This window comes from Aptenodytes patagonicus, chromosome 2 (assembly GCF_965638725.1).
Source record: "Aptenodytes patagonicus chromosome 2, bAptPat1.pri.cur, whole genome shotgun sequence".
NCBI lineage: Eukaryota > Metazoa > Chordata > Aves > Sphenisciformes > Spheniscidae > Aptenodytes > Aptenodytes patagonicus.
Genome location: NC_134950.1, coordinates 120,245,530 through 120,270,298, shown reverse-complemented (window position 1 = coordinate 120,270,298; position 24,769 = coordinate 120,245,530). Strand labels below are relative to the sequence as shown.

The window sequence follows — 24,769 nt, the reverse complement described above, 5'->3', positions numbered from 1 at the left end:
TCAGAACAACCAAAAATTGTGATGATAAACACATTTTAATTCAAAATATGTTTGGGGCTTTGTTTTTTGTTTGGTTTTTTTGGGAGGGTGGGGTGTTGTTTTGAGTTTTTTGTGGTTTTTTTTTTTTAAACACAAATACACACTGACATAAATAAAGTCATCTTCCCATTGCTCTCTTTCTCAGGAGTACCTTGAGGGGTTGAAAGGTGACTATGGAGCTGGATGAGCTCTTCAGAGCCTTCTCTGGAGGCCTTATAGTCCCTCTGCTCTTACTCCGTGCTTACAGTACACATTCTGCAGAGCTGACGCATGTACTATTTTCCTGTCTACCCAGAGAAGCTACAGTGTGCTCATAACCATCACCAGAAGAAGTCCTCCAGCCTAATCCCACTTGCCCTCTTCTATGGTGAACACACAAATTTCCTCCTTTCAGGAGGAAAGGCAGATGCTTACCTGTGCATCTTTGCTGCACAGGATACATGATATTAGTGAAACTCTGAGAAAGCATGGTACACGTTGCTCACATACAGTATAGGAAAAGAGGCAGAGGGTAAGGAGAGGAGGCAACATGAAGTCAAGGCTGGAGCATACAGCTCTCTCTCTCCCTGGCACTTGAATGAGCCACATGACCTGCTGTGCTAGAAAGGTCAGCCAACACTGAACAACATAATCCAATTAAAGGATTAAATGAAAAGATTTCTGTCTTAAAATTCATTAGCAGTTTATTACTGGGGAAAAAGTATACTGGGCCATACCTTTCCAACGAATGTGTTTGCCACTCTTGTAACAACAGGTCTAAAAATTCAAAGGAGCGCCTAAAAAGACAGAACAAAAAGTTAGAATTAATACTCATTTCTCTAATGTCCTTGCGGAATAAATAGTAACTTTATTCTTTCCCCCGAGGGAAACAAATACATAAAATAAAAGTACTTTTATTTGTCAAATAAGGACATTGGTCACCTTATTGCAAAGTTAAAATATTCTGTATAGAAAGCAAACATGCAGGCTAACTAATCCTAAACTTCAAAAAAATAGATGTGGTTCAGTTAACTGTCTGTCGTGTTATTACACATATGCTATGTTAGTTTTTAGCCCCAAAATAACAGACAAAAATCAATAAAGTTTAAAAACTGTACAAACTATAAAAATCTTAATGTTAAAAAAAAATCAATACTTTAAAAATTCAGCTATTAAGTCACAACATAATGTTTCTATGGCAGTGTATTTCTGTCCCAAACACTATTTCCATCCTTTCATCTGTCGTTACTGAGTATGTAGCATAAAGGAGAACATGAGACCATTAGTACAGGGCTCCGCATATAGAAAGCACTCCTGAAGATTTGCTGGCACTGTACAAACTAAGTTATGTAACCTTATTCACTATTAATTCAGAATTCATGACAGTTTAGCAGACAGCTTAGCAAAAGGCATACTTTAAAATATGTCTGAAGCTAGATCCTGGTGAACAAATCAAAGCGACACGGATTACAAAGGTGTAGATAACAAGTCTTCAAAAAGGTAGTGGACTCTACTGTCTAGAACTATTACTTTTTCTGGTTATGTTGCATCTTTGACCTGTTCTGGAGGAACAGATTTCATTTTTATTCCGCCCAAATCCTTTGGACACCTACAAGACATGGCAAGAAACCCTGAAAGGCTTTTCAGTATTATAACCAATCTAGTTCCAAAGGAATGAGGTCAGTATGAAAACAATGCAATTTTGGCCACCTTCATTGAGGCTCACTGAATTGTGAACTGCAGTACCAAAGCCACCTACAGTCTAACGTTCCTCAGCAAAGCCGTGGTAAGTGGAAGTACTGAAGCCCTGTGAACTGTTTTGCAGTCAAACCAGAAGTTATGACAGGTCAGTATTATCTGGGTTAAGATAATACTTGCTTTGGATGCAAAGACAGCTCAGATTCAGAGCAAGCAGTTCAGATGCTCAAGCTGTTTCTTGCATACACGTAGCTATATTGCTTTCAGGGCTAGCGTGGGCCCAGAAACAGCGTTAACTGCTTTCGTGAGATTCTGTGCAGAAAATGACACTCTGTCAGAAACCAATTAATTTTGTCAAGAGCCAATCCAAGTGTTCAAGTATCATGGTTTTGGAAAAAGCAACATGCTGAAGATGCACCTCAGTTGTTAAACATGACAACACATTGATCCACCACGTCCTATCTAAGGTAGCAGCCACTGTCTCAATCCCACAGTCCCCAGGCATGGTAGGTTTATTATTTTGGGCACAGTATCAGACAGCCTAGCTCCACACATTCAACCCACATTGCACAAAAGTTACGAAGTCCTCCTGGCATCAGGAGAGCAAGGTGCTGGCACACGCTGCATGCAGTATGCTGTAGTACTTTGACAAGAGCTAACCTCACTAGGTCTGTCAAGTCTGGCCCTAACGGTAACTAATGGGCTCAGGCTGGTTCTTCACAAACACGTGCCTATCTGTTTCATGCTCTCCCAATGCCTCTCAATACCTGTGTTGTTTGTTCTCATTAGACTGAGCAACGCAGATTCAACTACAGCTTTTTTTTTTCCTTCTGGTTTTAAATCAGAAGGTATTTTTTGAACAAGTGTTAGGAACATTTTAAATTAGAATAAATTCTGCAGAAGAATACAGTGTACGTCCCCCACTATGGCAGAAAGTACCATTCCTCAACATCATCCAATATAACTTTGCTGAAATAAATTTTTGTAGTTTACTGGATAACACAGTTTTGGGTCTTCAGAGTTAACAGCCATAAATCTTCAAATGTTTATTTTCAACATATGATCATCATATTTAAAAAAGCAACAGCTTTAATAATTTGCTGTTTATAATGTACTCACCTTCTAACCGCAACTGATTTTGAGGTACAGTTGCTTGTTATTAAAGGTATGAGTCGTGGCACATGGGTATGCTGAAGAAAAAAAAAAAGACAAAGCAGTTAATGACAAAAGTATTCCTGATTTTGTACTGTATTAATTAAGTCAAAAAGAATTAGTGACATAGTAACAATTGCAATCATTTACAATGCCTACTGAAACTACATGTAGAATACTATTAAATAAGAGACTGCTGCTAGCACATGACTTGATTTAGCTGTCAGAAGTCATATACGAAGGCTCAGATATAAAGTGTCCCCTCAAAGGGGTTGCAAGCTGATGTTATTTTAGTTTTGCCACAGAAAAAAAGCAATAGATGTAGCAGTCTTAAAAATCAGAGTTATGGAGCAAAAAGCAAATCAATCAATCTGAAACTATGGGCATTCTTTTAGGGATCAATCAATACGATTAGTGCTACAAAGACCAAATTCCTTTTAATGCAAAATATGTCAATAAAGTAATAAAATCATGACGTAATATAAGCAAGCTTATGTATATAATCTATATGGAAACACTTCACATCCTCATGGGAAAAAAAAACCCTTGAACTACCATTTAAAGTGGATAAGATAAACTACATTAAATCCAAATGCAATACTTTAATTCAGAATTAAAGCAGCCTTACTTCAGCTTATCTTAACTAACTGTAGACACAAAGTATTAACCTTTTGATTCCAAGTAAGAGTAACATGGTTCAACAAATCCATTTTCAGTTCTTTATTCCTTTCTTGATTAAACACGTAACTTCTAAAACAGTCCCCAATACAGTGTGAAACTGTAGCCTATAAAAAAACTGCTTAAAAAGTACAGTACTGAACAATTCTTAGTATCTCACGTATCATACTTTCTCCTTAGGTTATTGTTGTGGGATATAAACACACAAATCACTAAAAAAGCAGAGATATAATTATCAGCTCTCAGAGTACTGCCAACTTCAGAATTAGGAGGGAATTAATCCAAAAAATCTGGACGAGCCTTACAGTTGCATTTGTTCGTACTGTTCTACTTTTAAACAGGGTTTTAGGGGTTTTGTTTGTGTTTTGCATAGTTTTCAAACTGAAAAGTGGCACATGACTGCCAGAAAGGGAACAATAAGCAGTATCAGGGGAAAGAATAAAATGTTTTTACAGATGGAGAAACCTGTATGTTCCAAGTCTTTGGAGCTACTGACATTATAATTTCTAGAAAGTGTTTTTGCAAGGGAATCAAAGCCTCAGGCTTGCCTTCATTTGGCTTTAAGATTGCACATTTCATCTGTTAACCCTTTGAAGCTGTCATGATACATGCCTCCTCCCAACCCACCTTGCAGCTCAATTGCCCAACCTGAATCCCACCTCCCTCTGGAAGAGATTTTCCGCCTAAATGCCATCTCATCATGACACGCCCTCCCCCCACTTTTTTTTTTTTTCCCCTCCAAATTGGTTTCCTGATTTACTAGGAGTCAAGAAAGAGAAATCAGACTACAGCATAAAAACTATCTGGAGAAGAAATATGAAATCCAAGAAAGGGGCAAATATGAGATGGAGCTCTTCAAGATCACTGGTATAATACAGCCTCTCTCTTTTTACGTACACTCACTCCCACAGCAATTAGATACTAAAGCACCAGGATCTGAACTGGCTGTCAGTGGATTCTGGTAGGAGTTTTTGAGCAAAACGCTGACTCCAAAAGCTGTAATGGCTTGGGCTCTAAATATGCAACTGATCACACACTCCCTGACCAAATCTCATTTAATCTAAAGGATAGAAGTCCAAAGGAGAGTGGGACTGCATTTAGTTTGACTGATACTTATTTCTTTCTTTTTCCACTGAAACCTGAATTTTCTGTCAGAACACCTTGCATGAGCCATTTATTGGTTGGGTATTTGAACACTATGGATAGGGTTTTCTCGCTTCTATGCCTCCAATCTAGGATTTAAGTTACAGCTAAGAATAACAGAAGTTTAAACAAAATCAGGGCAGCTGTAGCCAACTTGTCTTCAACTGAACTGAACCAATAAAGCCAATTTAATGTAATCGGTGAATTTTTATTTCATGCTGCTTTTCTGGTGCTTGATTTAGCTCCTGTAAACAACAAGACAGGGTTAGTTTCTCACATGCCTGAGCTTGTCTAATACTACTGCAAATGGTATTCTTCTCTTACAACTTTAATCATCCTGTGTAAGGTGTATTCCTTCCTCCACTCTCAACTCTGTGCCATTAGCCATCTCACAGTACATTGTAAGAGTCTGGGGAAAAAATGCCAATGGTTCTTAGCCCAAGTGCTGACGCAAAGGTAATGCGGAAGTCTCAGAGCACATTCTCAGAGGCATGGTTAGACAGAATAAGTACAGATTCCAAAACATACTGAGGATGGCAATAAAAGGGGTGAGTGATTAAACCACTTAGGTTTCCAACAACTTACAAAATTAAAACCACGGATGAGATCACAGTGAATAGCAGTAAGTGCCTAGCATTAAGAACACCGCAGCTTTTAATGTAGAAACTACAGGCAACCTCCCACTTCTATCTGAAACACAAAAATATCAGTACAAGTCCCAAAAATCTAGCTAAATATCTTGCCTCAGACACCAGTCAGTAGCAAATGCGTAAGGAAAAGACAATAAAAAAAACCAGCTAGTATACAGCATTCCCCTCTTCTATGTGCTATAGCTTTAAGGACTCAAAGTACTTAAACCCAAGGATATCTCTATTGGGCTCTTCTTCCATGAACTTGTGCTTTCTGAACTGATCCACGTATGTGGATCAATATTTTATCATTAACTCCACAGTTCCATTTTTTTTTTTTAATATGCTTTTTTTTTTTGGTAAAAAGAAATAGTTTTGTTTTTTAAAAAAATCTTATTAGGCTCTTAACTACTAGCTTAACTTTGTCTTCTCCAAAAAGGCAGTTAAACACAGTTAACCTTTGAAATACACTTGCCTTTTTACAATTAACACATTACAAAAAAATCATGGAAACAGACTTGCTTTTCACACCTATTCCTCCATCTTTACAATGGTAATGCTGCCAACTGGTTTCAATGATAAATAGTATTTGTCCATCTGTGAGAAAAATTACTTCTCCATGAAAGAATGATTTATAATCCTGTATTTCAGAATTGTTATTATCTCTGCTAAGAGCCACTACCTGAATATTCCCAGCAAGCAAAGTGAGAGAGGAACACCTACCCGAATAATGAATCTAATGGCTGCGCACCCAGAAGTTGCCATCACTTTGGCGCTGTTGGGAACCAGATTAAAAAGAGTAGGCACAATAGCTTCAGCGCCATGATCAAACTTGTTTCCCAAAACAGTTGAAAGATGGCTATTTAGGAAAAAGAAATAAAACTTGTTAACAAAAATTAATTTCTTAGTCTTAAAATAACAAAGTTCATTGTACATTTTAAAGATTTATCTTTCCAAACAACAGAATTTCTTAATTTCATGACTTCCAAGTCCTTGCCTCATTAGAAATGCAGGACTTGCACAACATTTTTGTCACTTGGCAGACACATTAAAGGTTGAACACTAATAACTTTATTTCATAATGAAAAACAAATACCACAATTTGAAAGGCTAAAATTCTCATATCCACATAAAGTATCATAGTATTTCTGCTTTTTAACACACTTTGAGAGTATATGATTTCCATAGGATTTTAGACTTATTGTTCAAGATTTTTTCCCTTTTGAATGCAGAACGAGGACATTTACACAGTACTTTTTACGCTACTCCTGACTTCAGGTTAGGAAAAGTTAGCATTATTTTCTCAAAGCCTGAGTTTCCCTAGCAAGGACAGTTGTATGCTCCAACAGGTCCCCAAGATCTGTTCAATCAGGAAACCAGAAGAGCAAGGGTGAACTCTAGGGCGTATCTGTTCCACATGGCCACTGAAAATCAGTGGTTACATTAATGGCTTTCCAGAGGAAAAAAAAAAGCCATGGAAAACATGGAAGTGGGAAAGACTGCTCTGGCGTAAAAATAAGGCTTTCCCCCCCCCTTGAATTTAATGAGAGTGCCCAAGATGATGAGGATGAAGATCTTATTTCCGTTAAGCCACAGCTTCTAAAATTATCATGGACGTGAAAGATATTACCTCACCGAAAATACAGTGTTTTACTGAAGCTTCCACTTGGGTTTTATCTTTTTAAGTTGCATCTCAGACAATTCAACAGTCAAGCAGAAGGGCTCAAAACACTACAGGGCAGCTCACTTTGTTATTACGAGTAGTCACAGTAAAGTCCTGTGCCAATCACCCAAGTATAAGTGCTCCTAAGACTAGCCCCCAATATTATAGTAGTACTTACAGCAGTTTGTATTAACTTGCACTAAGTACTCAGTGTAATGATGGTAACTTGTTCTTCACATACAATGTTACAGGATTATCAACCATGTATATCGCCTAAAAGAACAAATTCCTTTACATGTTTCTTTTTCTCTACGGCTTCAGATGCTGACTTGACTCTATCAGTCATAGTGTACAGCAGTCCAACAAGGCAATCTTTCCTGCAACACTGATAAAGCATTTTTAAGTTGAATTCATGCTAAAATCTAGCAATGTACACAAACGCACATAAGCTATACTTACGCTACAGTAATGCATGCTTCTCTAACCACCTGGGATCTGAGATCCTTGGCTGACAGCTTGAAAGCACCATCCAACAACCGTAAATGCTGGAAAAATCCATCATACTGTGCAGCTCCAGCAACAAGCAATGACCGAACTTTCTTCAGCTAAAAAATTTAAGGTATTTAGTTTAGGAAACTACCAATATGCATTTCAAAATAAAAAAGTAACAACTTCATTGCAACAATGTACGTAGGCATGTCTTTAAAGCAAAGCATCATTTTGAAATATATGGTAGTAATTTAAAAAACTGTAAAAAAAAAAATCTATTACTTAAATTCTAGAGCAAAAAAGTCTCAGATCCCAGTCTACAAATATACAAACACATAACTCTGTTCACACACCTGTTCCCAAGCACTAAGATGCCATAAACCTGGTAAAAAATATAAATGCTACATACACACAAACATTTTAATCCTGCAAGTGGAACTTACCATAGCCACACATAAGAGGTACTAACGCTAGCAGTTTACCTGCAAAATATGTAATTTTGCATAAATGCTAACTGAAACATACACAATGGCTTTTAGAAAAGCTTCCACTTAAATGTCAGCATAAAGGTATTTCGGCCTTTTTAAAATACTTGCTCAAACTTATTTGGTATATGGAAATTCAATGTTTAAAAATTAAAATGAAAAATTCTTTGATTATCTGGAGTGTAATTACTTTAAGAAAAAACACTTTAAAATATCTAGCTGCCTGTGCTTTATGAAATAAAAAGTTTACCGCATTAGTTCGTTGATCCCAGTCATGTTTATCATCTGAGAGAATTTCCCTGATTTTGTTCAACGTTTCTTCAAGTTCTCGACTAGAATAGATCTGAAGTATTAAAAAACCAGAAAATTTATACTGTTAATATCCCAGGTAACCCAATGAAGGAAAATAGCTTGAGAAGACTGAAAATACAATTATAATTCTGAAATCTTGCCCCAAAAGTTCCAGAGAACTGTATAAGAGGTATAAATGGACATTTTAAGGCAAATCGTTGAGGCTATCACTGAGTAGTGAATATTCATTAAAAGAAAAGCTGAAGAATCAACATTTTCCTCAAGATTTCACCTTTCACCTTTGTTATGATCTAATCATATCTAGAATTAACTCCATTTAAAAAAAATATAATTCAATACGAGCAGAGGTTTTAGATAATCTGTTGCAATGCTACTGCAATTCAATTTCATTTTCATACCCATTATTACAACGATACTCAACCAACAGATTTTAACCCAATGCAACTCTTTTGGGGCAGGGACTCTCTTCCGCATTACAAGAGTGCATGGCTCTACGAGGGCCTAACTGGGCTGCTAGTCAACACTAAAATAAAAAATTTGTCTGAAAAAATAAATTAAAAACTTCAATAGCTTCTATATGTATTACTACTACAAGCCTATCATTTATTAACTTACGCAGTCAGTAAATAAATGTAAGGAGCAGCCTCCAGTCAGAGTTCTCTATTATCTACACAGCAACTCCAGCAAAATTGAAGCCTGACAAATCTAATCATACATCAGTCACTATTTGGTAATACATGAATTAATGCATTTATCAATCACTGTACACGTAAAACAGTGGATTTCTAAAGAAAATAAAAAAAGTAGTCATGAAAACATATTATTAACATCAGAAATAAAATTACTTCCTTTCTATTCTCCTAGACATAAGCCACAGGACACTCTCTTCTGCTTCCACTGAACACGCAAAATTTAAAGGCCTCCCCCCCCCCCCCCGATTGAGAACAAGTTGAAGAGGATATGAAGCAAATTACTGACCAGAAACTTGATCTGGCCAGAATTTTTTCAAAAACCGATTTTCAGCTAAAGACTTCCAATTTTTTGGATCAAAACTTGTTTACATAAACACATTGGGCTAAACTGAGTTGCCCATACACAGGCATCTGGTGCCATCTGAGATACATCCAAGACATCCACATGGTGCTGGTAGATACGATTCAGGACTTCAGGGAAACTCATACCCTTCTAGAGTGAAAGCTGGAGGCCAGCATGATAGCTTACGTAGCACCTAAACAGTAGTACCTGATGTTCCCTCTATTTAAGTCCAAGACATAACTTTTTATGTGCAAGAGCACAGAGCATGAAACAAGGACCAATGGTTAGGACATCTTGCTTTGCATTAATTGAAGAGCTTTGACACTGGTCTCTTGAACACACTGTTCTGCATGTATATATGCATCTTTTTTTTAATTGTAAAAAGATTTAGGAACATCTTTCTGTTCTACAGTTAAGCTGAATGCATATTTTCTACAAAATACCTTATTTTCCTGGGCAACTTGAAATTACCACAAAAGTTATTCCAAATACAGTCTAGTTTTCCAGTTTCCTGAGCATATCAAATGAATTTAACTTACAGTAGACATGGGACCTTGATTTTATTGACATCTACTTTTGTTCCAATGCTTTAACAGAACATGGTTATAGAGGCCTCTACATTTCATGCTGGAATACTGACAAGGTGGAAAACATCCATGCCCTAAAACACCTGCACATCTGGTTTGTAGGATAAACAGGATAGGAATCACTTCAGAAACAGACAAATTAGTACACCCAGGCCAGCTTCACTATCATGCAGAAAACAATTTCTGAATATGCTTTACCAACAAAATTGAAATTTTTATTACCCCACAGCTGTACAGTAAGCTTTTCCAGGGTACACTGTGGAAGCAGCTTTGCAGTTCTATACAGAGGACATGACTGCATCAATAAAAAATAAAAGGCTGTTCCTCATGATTACTGTTTTCTTCCTCATTAGAAGTCAATAAACATCTGATGCATAACTTATTTAAAAAGAGTAAATGATTTAATGAAAACAGTGGGTCCAAGCGTAACAGACTTTCTACTCCACTGCCCACAAAATGGAATATGAGTTTTGTATCACTGTTGTAATATACTTGTGTATACTGGTAGCGTATAATACTTGTTACACCACACTATTTTAGTCTAACACTAATTCTATAGGTACCATACTATTAAGAATAAATATTATGTTTGTCTAAGTAAGCATCTTTATCAAATTAAATTTCCATTATCAAAGAAAATTCTTATTTTCCTTTTAAAAGTGGAAGGGAGTAGCCACTGGTTAACTAAAGATGTAACTTCACATTACGGTGACCCTAATGCCATCAGAATTGGTGACACCATTCAACCTCCTCAGACTCCCCCTTCACCATCACCCACCTTGCCCTGTCTCCTTCCCAATTCAGGGTTTTAACAGACAAAAAGCTAGCCCTACAAGAGGAAAGGGAAAAATTTCTCTGCCAACTCAGCAGCCTATGCCAACTTATCACAAAGAAGTGAAGTGCAACAACAAGGGAAGCAGGATCATGCCTTTTGGTGGCAGATAACTGAGTTCTGTCTAGTGCACGCTCAAAACTTCATCTGAGATTCTGGTCAAGGTACAAATACCTTTTGTAAGCTGTCTCATTGAGTAGATCCTCAAAAATGGGACATTTCTTGTTGTCAGCTATGTGTTATCAGAGACCATATGCTGTAGGTACTGCTATAGGACTAAAACATGTTAAGCAATACACAAGCACAAAAGCAACATGTACGATAGGTTTATGTCTGCCCTACTTGCATGCCTAGACGAAGAATTTAATTTTTTCTTTAATTACCTGGCACAAACAGAATTGGATCTATGCAATTTCTGCTATTTAAATTGGCATTGTAATAATGAATTTAGTAAATGGCATAATTTTATCTTGTCATGAAATTAAAACTGTAATTCCACTGAAAAATCCCAAATTGTCAAGGTTGTCCATACCTATATGAGCTTCAGAGGAATAAAAGGTCATATTTTAATAATTTCTTTTCTCCCTGCCCTTGATTAATTATGCTTTTAGAAGGCCAAGATGAAATTCTGTGTTCAGTCAATGCAATAATACATTTTTTTATTCATAAGTTCCCACACCAGACTTTTATAACAACAATTAAATTCGTTTTGAAACAAATTGTAGCTATTAATGGGAGTTACTCCTAATAACCTGAACACAGAATTTTCTTCAATTTAAGCAAAAGCAAATAAACAAGAGTTCTAAAAACATTATGGTTGTAATCTTAAATTTGAAGGCACAATCCTCTCACCACAGTATTTCTCTTTTTGGCACACAGATCCATCAGACCATATCTCAAAATCACCCATCTTCTTCATAAACTGCTGCACATTAGATGGCAACACACACACATCCTTAAAGTTAAGTGCAACATCAAAGACAGAAAAATTAAAAGCTCAGACACAAATAAGAGTAATAACTATACAGAGGGAAAGTATTTCCAATATGGGGATTACAAATTAGATATGAGTAAACAATATGAGATTCCTAAAAAAAATTAATGATGAGCAGTCATCGAAACAGGTTACTGGAAAGGCAGATCCACCATTGGAGACTTTTAAGAATGAGTTAAACATACATACACCATAAGTAACCTCAAATTTACTTGATTAATCCAGATGCACTTAATCTTGATTCAGAATTGGATCCGTTTTTCCATAATATAGTTCCCTTCCTTACTTTCACTGAAGCCACTACTAAAACCCACAAATGGCATGAAAACAGAAAGACAGAGGAATGAGCCCAATAACGTACAAACAACTCCCTCTCCCCATTCTAACAAGTTTCCTTTGCTTTTAGAATAACCTGGCAAATTACAGGTCATAAACATTCTTTCTTCACAGGATCTAGCACAGAAAATTCTCTCTTCCTTAGTTATTAGCATGGTCTCAGAACACAGGATCTGCCTTTTTTTTGGAAAGATCAGAGATTGTCCACAACCAGAAGCATGAAGTTGGACAGCAGGAAGTCAGTATTCCTAAGGATACAAAAAAAAAAACCAACCCCCCCCCTTTTTTTTTTTGCCTGGTCAGCAAGTCTTTCTTACATTCTCATCCATGAAACAAACAGGTTATTTTGAGGTCAGTTAGACATTTCTCCCCCGCATCCTCACCTCAACTCGGATGAGATTAGTAAAGACAAGCGGGTCTTTCTCCTCCACCTCTTGCAGTTTAGGAATGACCTACCTTCCTAGGTCATCCAGCAGTCAGACAGAAAATCACATGCGCTCAATGACATACGCACACATGTGTATGTGTGTGTGCCCCACTTTTGTTCTTGCAATGTTATTAACCAGCTTGAGTGATTAGAGAACTCTGCTTGAGACTGCAAATATTAAGGCATCGAACTACAGGCAGCACATTTTCTGTGCTGTGGAATATGGCTCTGTTGAACATAATGGGGATAAATAATATTAAGAGTTCCATGTTTTTGCCCTCTAAAGAATACTTAGCACACTTTGGAGAGGCAGAGAAACATAAAGCTCTTAAGAGTGCAAGACAAAGATTTCCTCAGTGTGACAGGAACCATGGAGATAAAGTGTTCCTTCATAAAAGCAGACAGTATTTCTGCCTACAGAAGGAGATCTGACAAATAACTACACTATCATCCTGGAAAATAGAAATAGAACAAAAGTACGTATCAAGAAAAGGGAGTCATACAAAATCCTTCTGGTGTTTGGGAACTGAGTTTTTCGTTGCCTTCCACACCTCAGCTGCTCAAGGAAAACTTACTCAAAATAGGTCTAGGAAGATACAAGCATGTTAAATGACTCAAGTGCCAAGTATGTGCGATTCCCACATTTGAAGAACAGAAATAAAAATCTGATCTTTCAACTAAGAACTCAGAATCCAACAGGTTCGTTAGTATTCAAATAAGGCACTAGATTTTTTCCAAGTATTGCTAGAGATGAGAACGTGTATGTCAGATGCATCGTTACAATTCAGACACATTTGAAAATACAATTCTTGGGTTTTTAAGTTATTTGCCTGTATTATTAGTACTTGGATTATCCCAGGAAATTGCAGTCCTAAATTTTCCAAACATTATGGAAATCTTTTTCTCATTAAAATTAAAACATACAATTATTTTCAGTAGCTCCCTGGAAAAGAATAAGAAAAGCAATAATGGATTTTAGCTGAAACACAATGTGATAATAATTAGTAGGACAGTAAAGAACAGGTGGGTTTTTTGTAAATAACTGGAAAAAGTAAAGAGCTTTCCATGGAAATTGTAAATTCAGAAAGAAGGAAAAATAATGAACACTTGCTTAGGAGACTGTAAATTTAAAGAGTTTTAAAAGTAGGCTAACACACAGTATTGCAAATATCGTATTTCTGAAAACAAACATGAGTATACACAGCATCTTACCTGTACAGTAGGAACATCTGTAAATGCCTTAATAAAATCATCCTCATCCACAGCTCCAGCTCCTCCTTCTTTAGAGGAACCTACATAAATGTAAAATACTGTTAAATAGTATGTAATGTACATCAAAGTTTTCAAACTGACATAAGCATCTTTCACAATACCTATTTTCAAACATTCAATATAACTTACAAAAAAATCCTGAACATTCATCACATGTAAAATTGCAAGACCTTGAACTCTGATATCACCACGAATAATGCAAACGTTAAACTTCTTTTTCTTCAACAATTCTGAGCAGTTTCCAATTTGACAAAGTTATGGTTTCATTTTATTATTTTTATTTTTGTGTTTAATTGGAAACATGTTTAGTGCAACAATCCTCTAGTAGCTGTTTGCATAGAGTTCTGAGACCTGCATCCTGATAATACAAATGTTCCCAAATAAAGCATAGAATTTCAAATCAAGCAAGAGTTATTTGTCATTAAATGGAATTCCTCTGGATGAATTTTCACCTTAACACACACGCCACAAGCAATCAGCCCTGGAATGCATAGTAGCCCTACATGATTCATTTACCTTGTGCTTCCCAGTATTCTCATGCGGAGCTAAGAAGCGTGAAGTGCATTTCTCAGTCTCAAAGCTCCATAAACTTCAACAAAGAAAGCAAGGACATGGTGAAGGGAATGTTGTGTTGGAGCAAAATCTGAACTCCACTGACTGGCGGACTCATTCTCAGAGCACTCATCCCCATGGGTGTTCCACAGTGGGGCTTCCAGGATTATATCACCTGGAGGAAGCTCCCAAGAACCTTCCAGACACATTACTAAAAAACTATCACACCAAAAATGTTTTCTCTCCAAAAGTTTCCATGACAGCTATGCAAGTAGTAGGGCAGTTACGTCTGTGCAAGGTAAATAATGGAACTATTCTCACATAACAGGCAAAGATGCCCCAAATCCCAAGCAAAAGGATCAGGGAAGAATACTAACAGGTAACCTGCGCATTTCACACTGGCATATGGTTGCCAAATTTCATGAAAATCTTGGGTAGAAACTAAGGCAACTCTAAAAAAGAAAATAATTTGAAAACAGCATCTGGGGTTTTCATTTTCTTGCAAATACTAGGGTTACCAAGAAAGCCCTTTTTTTAAAGGAATGAACTCAAGTTTGCTATCAAATCAAAGCACAAGGTCATCAGATCCAGGCTGCACTACAAGCCTAAAACTCCAAGTACAAGGTGAAGCTTGGCAGAATCCTTAAGGATCTTCAGTAACTGAATCAGGCAGATAATATGACAAGACAGGTTAACTGCATGGAGACAATCAGTACAGTAGAACATTTCCTTCCGGGGGGGGGGGGGGGATCTCTTGCAGCAAATGAGCACTCAGGAACAAGGGTCTTGTCTCAACTCTTTCAGAGTGAGGCCAACAGGATAGATTGCAGAATGTCCTACCTAACTTGTAGAGCCCAGCTGAAACAGAGGCATCAGGCAGAGAAGACATGTATTTTACTAACTACAGAACAAATAAAAAACATAAGGAAAAAGCAGTTAAGGCTGAGTGGTCAACTGAAACAAAAAACTAGGACTTCTTGAGAAATGAAACTCTTGGTGGCTGCACTCTTCAAAAATGTTTCATGGTTTACAGTCCCTGATCTCCTATTTATAGTGCAGGGAATTGGGTCTGCTGTGTTTGTATACTTGTGCAGTTTGGAAACACGAGGGTCCAATACCACTACAAATTTGATGGCAAACTTATTAGATCTCAACTCCTCTTTGCAGAACAAGATCTCTCTCGTGCCTTTGTGGCTGCTTAGTGTAAAAACACTGAAGTGATATCTAGCAAAATTTGGACATGGTGCTTGCAGTATGATATAGGAACATCCAACAAATTTTAACAGCCTAGGCTCAAGGATGTTGTAAAGAGATGCTGTACATAACACACTTCTACATATGTATCTCCAACACCATCTGTCATAAGTGCCAATGGCAGCCAGAAGGGAAAGAATAAATTATAATCGCCTATTTCCTCTCCCTCCAGTCAGTAGAGGGAACAAGTCCTTCCACAATGAGAATGAGTACCTGACTGGCTAAGAAAAGGAAGAGGGAAAGATCCCGTTTACACCCAGAACACACCCTTCTGCCACACAAACTTGTACAGCTCCTAAAAGGGAGGATGCCTTGGTCAGAGCAGAATTTCGCAGAAAGAAACCTTGAAAAGAAAGAATTTGGCACAGAGGCACCATGCTAAACTAGGTGGTACAAACAGCCACCTGGATGCTCAATTCATAACCTCATTTGTCCCTCCCGAAATACTTCAACATTTAAGAAAGTCTCATAGTACCAAAATAATCACAATCAATATGCAGTATGTACTCAGGAAAAGTAATGGAAAAGAAATCTTGAGTAGCCAAAAGGTTACCAGAAAAAACTAGTTTTTAAAGGTTAAAACATAGTTTTCATATGGTCAAAGAACTTCCCTCTTACAATGTTTAAAATATAAATAGTTCATAAAAGGTTTCTGTTCTTATCAAAATTGTTTTAATCAAAGCTAACCCATTGTGTTAGTCACAACACAGTAAGCCCCTACAAAGCTCCTACACGTTTCTTTGCAACCTGATAAAATATTAAGACCACAGTGACCCCATGACACTAGAGGCAAAAAAAACCTCCCTGCAATTAACAGTTTATACAAGTCTTGTGTTATTATTCAGTTACATAAATACCCAAACACCACCGTTAAAGCAGGGAAAAAAGTACTTTGCTTTCCCATCCATTACTTACCAATTTTCTGCCAAGGGAATAAACTTACAGAAATCAAACATTAAAAATTGATACACAGGTCATGAACATAAAAACACTGAAAAAGTTTGGATTTTAAGCATTCATAGTGCACTCCAGTACATTATAAAGTAAAGGTTAAAAGGGGATGAAGTTGCCTTTGCTAAATAAATAGATGTTGTCATCTTTAGACTTTAGCCTGCCTTAAAGTATCACTTTTAAAATCAGAAGAGCATTGACTACATGACAGATTTTCTAGCACCTTAACATCATCCAATAACGCATCCTGAGGAATAAGAGAAAATCTTTTATCTAAGGAATAACAATTTATTACTTTAAAGAGAAAAAGAGGAAGGACAGACTACTATTTAAAATCCATTTGACATAGTCCAGGCACACAGCATTTCCCACCTTCCCCAGTCTCAACAACTAGTCCACTTCTACAGACCACTTTTCTTTGAAATTAATACTCCCAGAAAATTGTTTTATTGCCTCTTTGCCTGGTAATAAAAAAAGGTTATGTGTTTCTTTTGGCAGGTGACAGTTTTTTTAAAGTTGTCTCTAAAAGCACATTCACTTCTAGTTCACGAATCTTTCTCCTCCTCAACTGCATGATCACATATGCATACCAAAATAAAGTGTGAAGTAACTGTCTTCTCTTTGTATTGTATACAAGTCAAAAGTCTATACTGCACAAGGAGGAAAAATATTGTTCAGCCTTTCCGTTCCCTTCCCAATCTCTTTGTACGTGTGTTTACCAATTCTGTTTACTAAGTCAATGTTTCTGTGGAGACTAACCAAAAAATGACAGAACTCAACGCACTGTTTCCCAATTCAGAAGTCTTTTACTATGCTAACAAGATACATAAGTCACATACATGCAGATGCCTTCAAAGAACTTCTCATGCTTTTGTAAGGCTTGACTCTCCTCCACAAAAGCCACAGAAGAGCTTTACAAAATTCTCATTTCAGTACTGCCTACAGACTGAAAATTGACATATCTGACAGAGCACACATATTTTGATAAGCTGTGTTGTTGCTTACCTTCTCAGACCAAGCTGTGATTATAAATTTCTTAGAAGTATCTCCCGAGTGTTAATGCCATCCACTGAATAATGCATGTTCTTAACCTTACCCATAGAACACACAATCCTTTGACCACATACAGACAAGTTCAACTACTGCATTCCTAATGGCAAGGACACTATAAACAATTCTAAAGGGCTGTAACCCCACTGCATTTAACGTCTTTAAGCGCTCAGCAGACAACTAAAATCCAGAGCCTAATCAACTGGCTTTTTCCTCAATGAGTGCAATTTACATTACCCTACCTTTGGACTCAGACCACTGAATCCAACTGGGCCTCTCTCAGCTGAGACCCAGAAGAGAAATGCACCTGAAAGAGAGGGAGAATAATCCATACAAGACATTTATCTACATTATTTGTTAGTTTTTATTCATAACCTTTACTTATTCTTGTCCTTCAAGCACCCTGCTTAGACAGACTCACAGAGACACCTTCAAGTCTATGTTACACTTCAGGAAGCTGGCGAGAATCTACCAAACGTAACAAGCAGACTTGATATGGAAGTAAATTACAGCAGCTGAAGCACCTCTGAGTTTTATGGTGGGGTTGTGGTTTTGTTTGGTTGTTTTTCGTTTTGTTTGTTGTTTTTTTTTAAAAACTTAAGTTCAATGAGTCTGTGGATGGAGACAAAGGAAACAAACACCTTACTTCCTGCAGACTACTAAGAGAAGTGACATTCATAAGTTAAATTTAACAGTTTCTAACATTTTGTGAGACCCTAGGCGTCCTTTTTTTGAAGAAAGTTTTTTCCAGTCACAAGGCTTTGAGTTCAGCATTGTGAATAGCTCAACACCAGCAAGGGTACTGTATGCAAGCGAAGAAATTACCCAGTCTTTTGCAGAATCAGTTTTCTCACCCAGGAATTAATTCCTGTGGTTGAATTCTTCCCCCTCTTCTGAATGAAACATCTGAAATCTTTCCATCATACCACAACAGCTTTGGACTGCTCACTTGCTCTACCACCTTGATGATCTCCCCACTAGTATCTACAAAGCTGTGCATGATGGGATGACAAAACAACAGGGCAACACTATATGGGAGAAGAAAGATACCATGAGTGTGATACTGGACTGGTATGTTTGTTTTGAAACAAAGAACTGTTTAATCAATGATGCTTAACTGTTTAATAAAGCATACAAGCACTGGTCTAAAAATAAAAAATTGCTCAACTTGTATTTGGTAGCCACTCTTTACTAGTCTGATTCAGCTTTTTCTACTTCTGTGGGTCTTTTGACTAAAATTTCAAAACAAAAATTTCCCTGTGAAAAAAAGGGAATTTCAAAACCGGTACAGAAACTTAGGAGTAACACAAACTCTAAAACTTAGTTTCATTTTTTGTTCTTAAATGCTTTTCTCAACACACTTCCCTATAAAAAATTCGTAACTATTTTCTGATACAATGCACATCACAAATTAAGTGTTAGTAAACTTTGAAAAGAATACTGTTATACAAATGTCTTTTATCCCCCAGAATTCTCTAACTGCACGCAGTAACAGTATCTTACTGAGAAACACATCTAGAGTAAGATGTTGTGGATTACAATTTTTTTTTTTTTGAAAGAAACAAAAAAACCTAACCCTAAAGCTATACCCACATCTCAACTAATTCAAAAGCTTCGCTTCTTACCTACCAGACACTGAAGCAGAAGTAAAAGATGCAGATCATTCCGGATTAAAAAAAAAAAAAAAAGTACTGTTACCCTTTTGGTTTTGCAGGATAATAAACAATCAGCTGTAAATTAGGAACTGACAGCAGCTTTAGCTCAGCATAGGAGAAGTGGACAGGATAAGCTCAAGTACTTACTCAGCTTTTTGTATAATAGGTTGACCAGCAACTACCACTCAACTCCTACTGACCTCCCCCATTCTAGCACTAGTACAGCTGAACAGTAAATCACAACGGGGAGTGGCTAAGCTGAGAATAAAATAAACTGGCCAAGAAGAATGGTTTCAATGAGGCAAGTTCCCTGGCCTGCTTCACTGCGGGGCTATATAAACACTGTGCTAGCACAATCCAATGGATGACTTGGGATACGAATGAGTTAGTGGAGATAGGGAAGGAAATTACTCCAGGCAGCTTAAACAGTATGGCTGCTGAAAGCCTAAGTATAGGCTGAAGGGAGTACAGCAATACTCAAACAAAATGAACTCAAGCAAGGACAAGTGCAAAGGCAACCTAGTGGAACGGACAGCCTATCTCACTAAATGCAAGGGGGGGATGGAATCTAAAGAAAGTGTTGATACCAAAAAAAAAGGGGCAAATGTACCCACACAAGCTACAAATAAATTAATAGATTACAGCAACCAATTTTTGGAATCCCTATCAATGACAAAGACAAAATCTAATTGTTTGTGAACAGAGTTCTTTAGCACAGTACTTGCAATGGACAGAGACCGTGCACAATTTCAAACAGAAATTCTGTTCCCAGTCCTAGTGGACAGATGTTGCAAAGGTCACATTTAATTCTTTCTTTGAATATACCTTCTGCTGTTTGTTAAGTCTCCGAAACTAGGATTTTTCCTAAATCTTCTGTAGCTCTCGGAGAGTCTTTGCAAAATCTATTTATTTATCCTTAGATTAGCCCTTATTACTATTTGATAAAACTGACAGCTTGCTCTTAAAACGGTATCTGTTGGGAGGGGAGGAAGTTACCAGTGCTTCATGATCTGAATTACCACCTCTGAGATAGGAAAGGTGAATTTTGAGATGATGATTCTGATAAAGCCCTGTGTATGGACTGAATTTGAGTGGCTCAGTAAGGAATCTCTTTATCTTTCCAGGTATCATAAGATTACTGCTGTAGTTAATAAAACATTCCAGAATAACATTTTCTTATGCACTTTTCACAATTCTGCTTCTGGAAAACATGAACCAAATGTTTGGAAAACATAGCTGAAGATTGAGCATCTCTGAAAATTCCCTTGATGTTTTAAATTATTGGGTCATCTAAAGCAATTTGATATACTGTATACACACACCTTGACACATTAGCAGAATACAGGAAACTGGTGGTCTTACCTCAATTCTGTCAATGTTCTAAATGTTCTTATTTCCATGTTTGAAAGACTGATCTTTGGATTTTAATCGAAAAACTTGAATAAAAAAACTCCTATAAAACAAGCAAAGAACTATTCTTCATTCTCAAATATCTGGATAAAGCACGAAGGTGTTGTTTCATCAGGTGACTAAGAGTCACTGAGTATAGATACCTTCAGCTTGCCTGCTTAAGTTAGGAAAACATCTGAGAGCAACAAAGAAGTAGCACTTGCTCTAATAAAAAACACTTTGATCAACATTAGACAAGGTGGATTTTTTTGCAAACAAGGCAGATTTACTTGGACATAGTTACACTGGTAAATCCTCTAGGATAGATACAATTAGACTAATTTAAATAAAATTATGTTAGTGTAATAACTTGTACCAAGTTCCACTCACAGCATAAATTGTATCAGCCAATGCATAATTCTCCTGGTGTAACTGTTAGCATCACTTACTGGCTTTGCTATACAAGTTAAGAAGCAGATCACGCTGCTAACTGCCACAGCTCTACCAATAAAACTTACGGGAAGACCAAACCACGAAAAGCTGTAGGGATCTTAGTTTATACAAGAATTTTAATCAGCAGAAATCCAGCTGCCTTGTGTCTGTTTTCTGAGGGGAAAAAAAACCAAACAATTGCATCTGGAAACAAATAACTCGCCATCCTCAAAAACCTCTGCTATTATAAACTTGTCTGTATTCCTAGTGCTTTTGCAAACACACGCCTTGCCTACCAGAGAAACCTCACAAATAAAACATAGGAAACCATTGGGAGATTACCTTACTGGGTTGCCCAACACATCTGTCTGACGGCAGTTATTACCTGCATAGAGGGGAGAGAGGAGGGAGGAGCGGAACAGCAGAAGGAACATGTACCAGTCTCTTAGGCCATTGCAGTTCATGATTTATTAACTTAAGCTAAAATGCCTTTGACTTAAACTGAACTGCCTTTGACAAAGTCACTGGGCAGACAACTAGGATCAGTAAACTATTCAGTTGTTCCAACACAAGTCACCAGAGTTTTTTGAAATAAAATTCAGAAATAAAATATATTTTTAAATCATCAGATACAACACTAAACCCAAATAAGCCCTTTTTTTTTTTTTTTGGCAGAACCTTAACTGACAAAGCCTTCACGTTGTTTTAAACCAGCTTAGAAGACAATTCAAGTTATAACCAAGTGACTTAGCAGAGTAGAAAAGCCTTTGCTAGAAAGCCCACTTTAAGGAAACTGACAGATGAATTCTGTCATGTTCAGCCCCAGTGACTGACATCCATTGTGAACTGACTTGTCCACCTCACCTCCTCCAATGCCAAAAGTCATTGTCCCTGAGGCACCCGGAAAGTCATTCAAGCTGAAACAGCTGCACAAACTGAACAAAATAGCAAAATACCTTCAAATACCTTCATAATACCTTCTATTCCTTACTTTATCTGCCTACGTTAGAAACTTGGCGAACATGGTTAGAGAACTTCCCCGGAGATCCCACCTGTATCATGCCTGGTTCATTAAAACATTCCTCCTACATGCCAGAAACACTGCACATGAACAGAAGTTTCCACCCAGCAAGTGAGTGTGCTGTCTCTGAGGACTGAGATGCTAAGCAGATCTCTCCATACAATTACTCACCGGAAAGAATAGGAGCAGGAAGGACAAGAAGAAATTAGGAGTGAGCTATGCTTACGAGGAAGAAGGTGGTGGAAGGTGATTAACTATTAGGATAGCACATCTCAATCCTTGCGGTGTGCCACATTAGTCAGGAGCAAATACAGGACTTGTGTACTAAGAGGAAGCACAAAATAATTCTTACGTGGACTGAAGAGACTGAACATCACTGCACCAGCATGCATACCTTAAAGTCTGGAGCTGCTCTTGAGCATGAAAATTCCTTTGGAATTGTGTATTGAAAATTACATTCTCTGAGAAATTTAGTCAGTAGCATTTGAAGCTGATTCCTAATACTGAATGCACAGTTTCAACAACTTTAGCCTCAGTTTCACAGGTATAAAAGATTAATAATACTACCTCTTATTTTCACAGTCATGCTATGGAAATCAATTCAATTCACAAGCATTTGTGAAGCATGCAGAGAATATGACAACTATACAAGAAAGAAATTAGTAGTGTTTTACTTCGTATGAGGTTTGGACAGCATACATTAGATAAGACCAAACCCTGGGCGTGGAGAAAAATAAGCAGTTCCATGAGCAGCAAGAATACAGATACCTGATTTCTTTTAGGCTTATCTCACCATTGATTAATGTCTGTTTCTACTCAACTGGAAGCTCATACAGTCATCTTTCACCTCATGCACAACATTCAGGCTCACACAGTAATCTTTCAAAGCACTCGTGTTATTTCTTTTCTCTATTGGCACTCATTTTTCACAAATACTTAAAAGAACATACATTTGAGACCCTGGCTCATTCATCCAGTTTCAACAGGTGAGCTTTAAAGTTATGCTAATTTTATGAGCACGACAGCATTAGTCTTATTTTCAGTTTTTAATATCGCTTTCTAATAACCTAATATTTGCATTTTACTTTAATTTGTTCCTAGTTTTACACCTGAATAGGGAAAATTGCACTAATTATTTTACATTACAGAAATTACTGAGAACAACCAGAAACACAAACAGTTCATTTGTATGATCTACAATTTGTGTCACAAAACAGACTGGTTTGGGATACTGTGATTTTTTGGAGTTGCTGTGGTGTAATAGTTTCAGAAAAATACTATTTTCATTACTGTTGTCAGTTCTCTTCAACTGTGCATTCTTTTCTGCAACAATTTAAACAGATACTGTATTAAGAACAATTAGAACTAACATTGCCTGTCATCTCAAGCTACACAATTATAGTTTTTACATGTTTTAGACAACACATTTTTATCTTTTACTTCTAAAAATTCACTAGTGCAAGACAGAAGGTCAAAGTGATTTGATTTTAATGTATTGGTTTTTCTCTTATATTTTTTAAGAACATTTATTTGTTGCAAGTAATATTTACACCTTTGGTGAAAACACTCTACTCGAATTTTAAAAATAATTTGCATCTTATGATTCTACATTCCCTCCTTCTCTATTTGAGAGCATATACAATTGTCCAAAGAAATGAAACATGGTTTTTTTACCACTCTTCTCCTCCCCCCAGCCCTACAAAGAGGAATCACACCTGCTACTTTGCAAAGCAGCAATGCAGGAATGTTTTGGAGTGGTTGTCTTTGCTTACTCTGTAACACAGCCACAGTCCGTAAGGACTCAAAGTGGTAGAGTCAGCTGATTTCAGCCCAGCTTCCTCCTCCCTCCTTCCTCTCCTTCCTTCTGGATTCACTGATATGAAAACATAAACAAACTGCTTCCCCTTCTTACTGCTTGGAAAAAAGTCAGTATTCAATGTTAGCAAACTAAACAAGGGGCACGTTGTCTTCCTTATTCTCATCATTGCCTGGTACTACCATGATTGCTAGTAGGACATTTGGGACTACAACACAGGGTAGAGATGTCAAAAGAAGGTTACAGTGTGGTGAGCTCTTAACTCCAGACCTCTTAATTTCTGCTCCATTGTTACTCTCTTCCTATTTTATCCGTTTGTAAGCTGCCTTCTAGGCTATGAGCCTTTTGAGAGAAGACTATCAGATACAGTGTCATGCTTATACCAACATAAATCCTACAATCTAACTGAAGCTTCTAGAAATTAGTGCAAAATAAAGTGTATGAACTATCTGCCAACTGTCCTTGGGTGACGCACAGAAAACAGAGAGACTAATGAACAGTAATTATGAATACATATATATATTCTCCAAAGGTATCTGTATAGGTGTGTGTACATATATATATTTATAATTTATCATGTTTATTTACTTTCATTCAGATTCCTCATTAAGGTTGATTTTCCAATCCACCAGCTGAGGCTAGCTGCAAAGAAAAGTATCTGTTAGAGGAATGGAAACCACAGGGACTGGACTAGCATTTATAATGGCCAAGGAGAACAGACAACTGATCAAGTGCAAGGAAACCCTCTCCTGAAGTGCTGTTCAGGGGAGTAAAAAACAACAACAAAACCCAACAACTCTTGAAGAACCTTGAAAGTTGGAAGACCTCCTACCTTCCCTGAATTCTGGGTTAGGTTAAAATGGCAGCAGTTCACAACTGCAGGATTGCAACCCAGCAAT

General features: G+C 37.2%; 1 protein-coding gene across 50 annotated transcripts in view; it reads right to left on the bottom strand.

The window, feature by feature from the left end:
• Positions 1 to 24,769, bottom strand: part of CLASP2 (cytoplasmic linker associated protein 2) — a 148,387-nt gene that overhangs the window by 58,073 nt on the left and 65,545 nt on the right. For all 50 annotated transcript variants that reach the window (XM_076330917.1, XM_076330936.1, XM_076330931.1 and 47 more), the window contains 6 exons: positions 13,691 to 13,770; positions 8,206 to 8,298; positions 7,441 to 7,586; positions 6,042 to 6,177; positions 2,836 to 2,906; positions 756 to 815 (listed from right to left, as the gene is read on the bottom strand). In XM_076330917.1, coding sequence (XP_076187032.1) covers positions 756 to 815; positions 2,836 to 2,906; positions 6,042 to 6,177; positions 7,441 to 7,586; positions 8,206 to 8,298; positions 13,691 to 13,770 — 586 coding nt within the window. The remainder of the gene's footprint in view (positions 1 to 755; positions 816 to 2,835; positions 2,907 to 6,041; positions 6,178 to 7,440; positions 7,587 to 8,205; positions 8,299 to 13,690; positions 13,771 to 24,769) is intronic.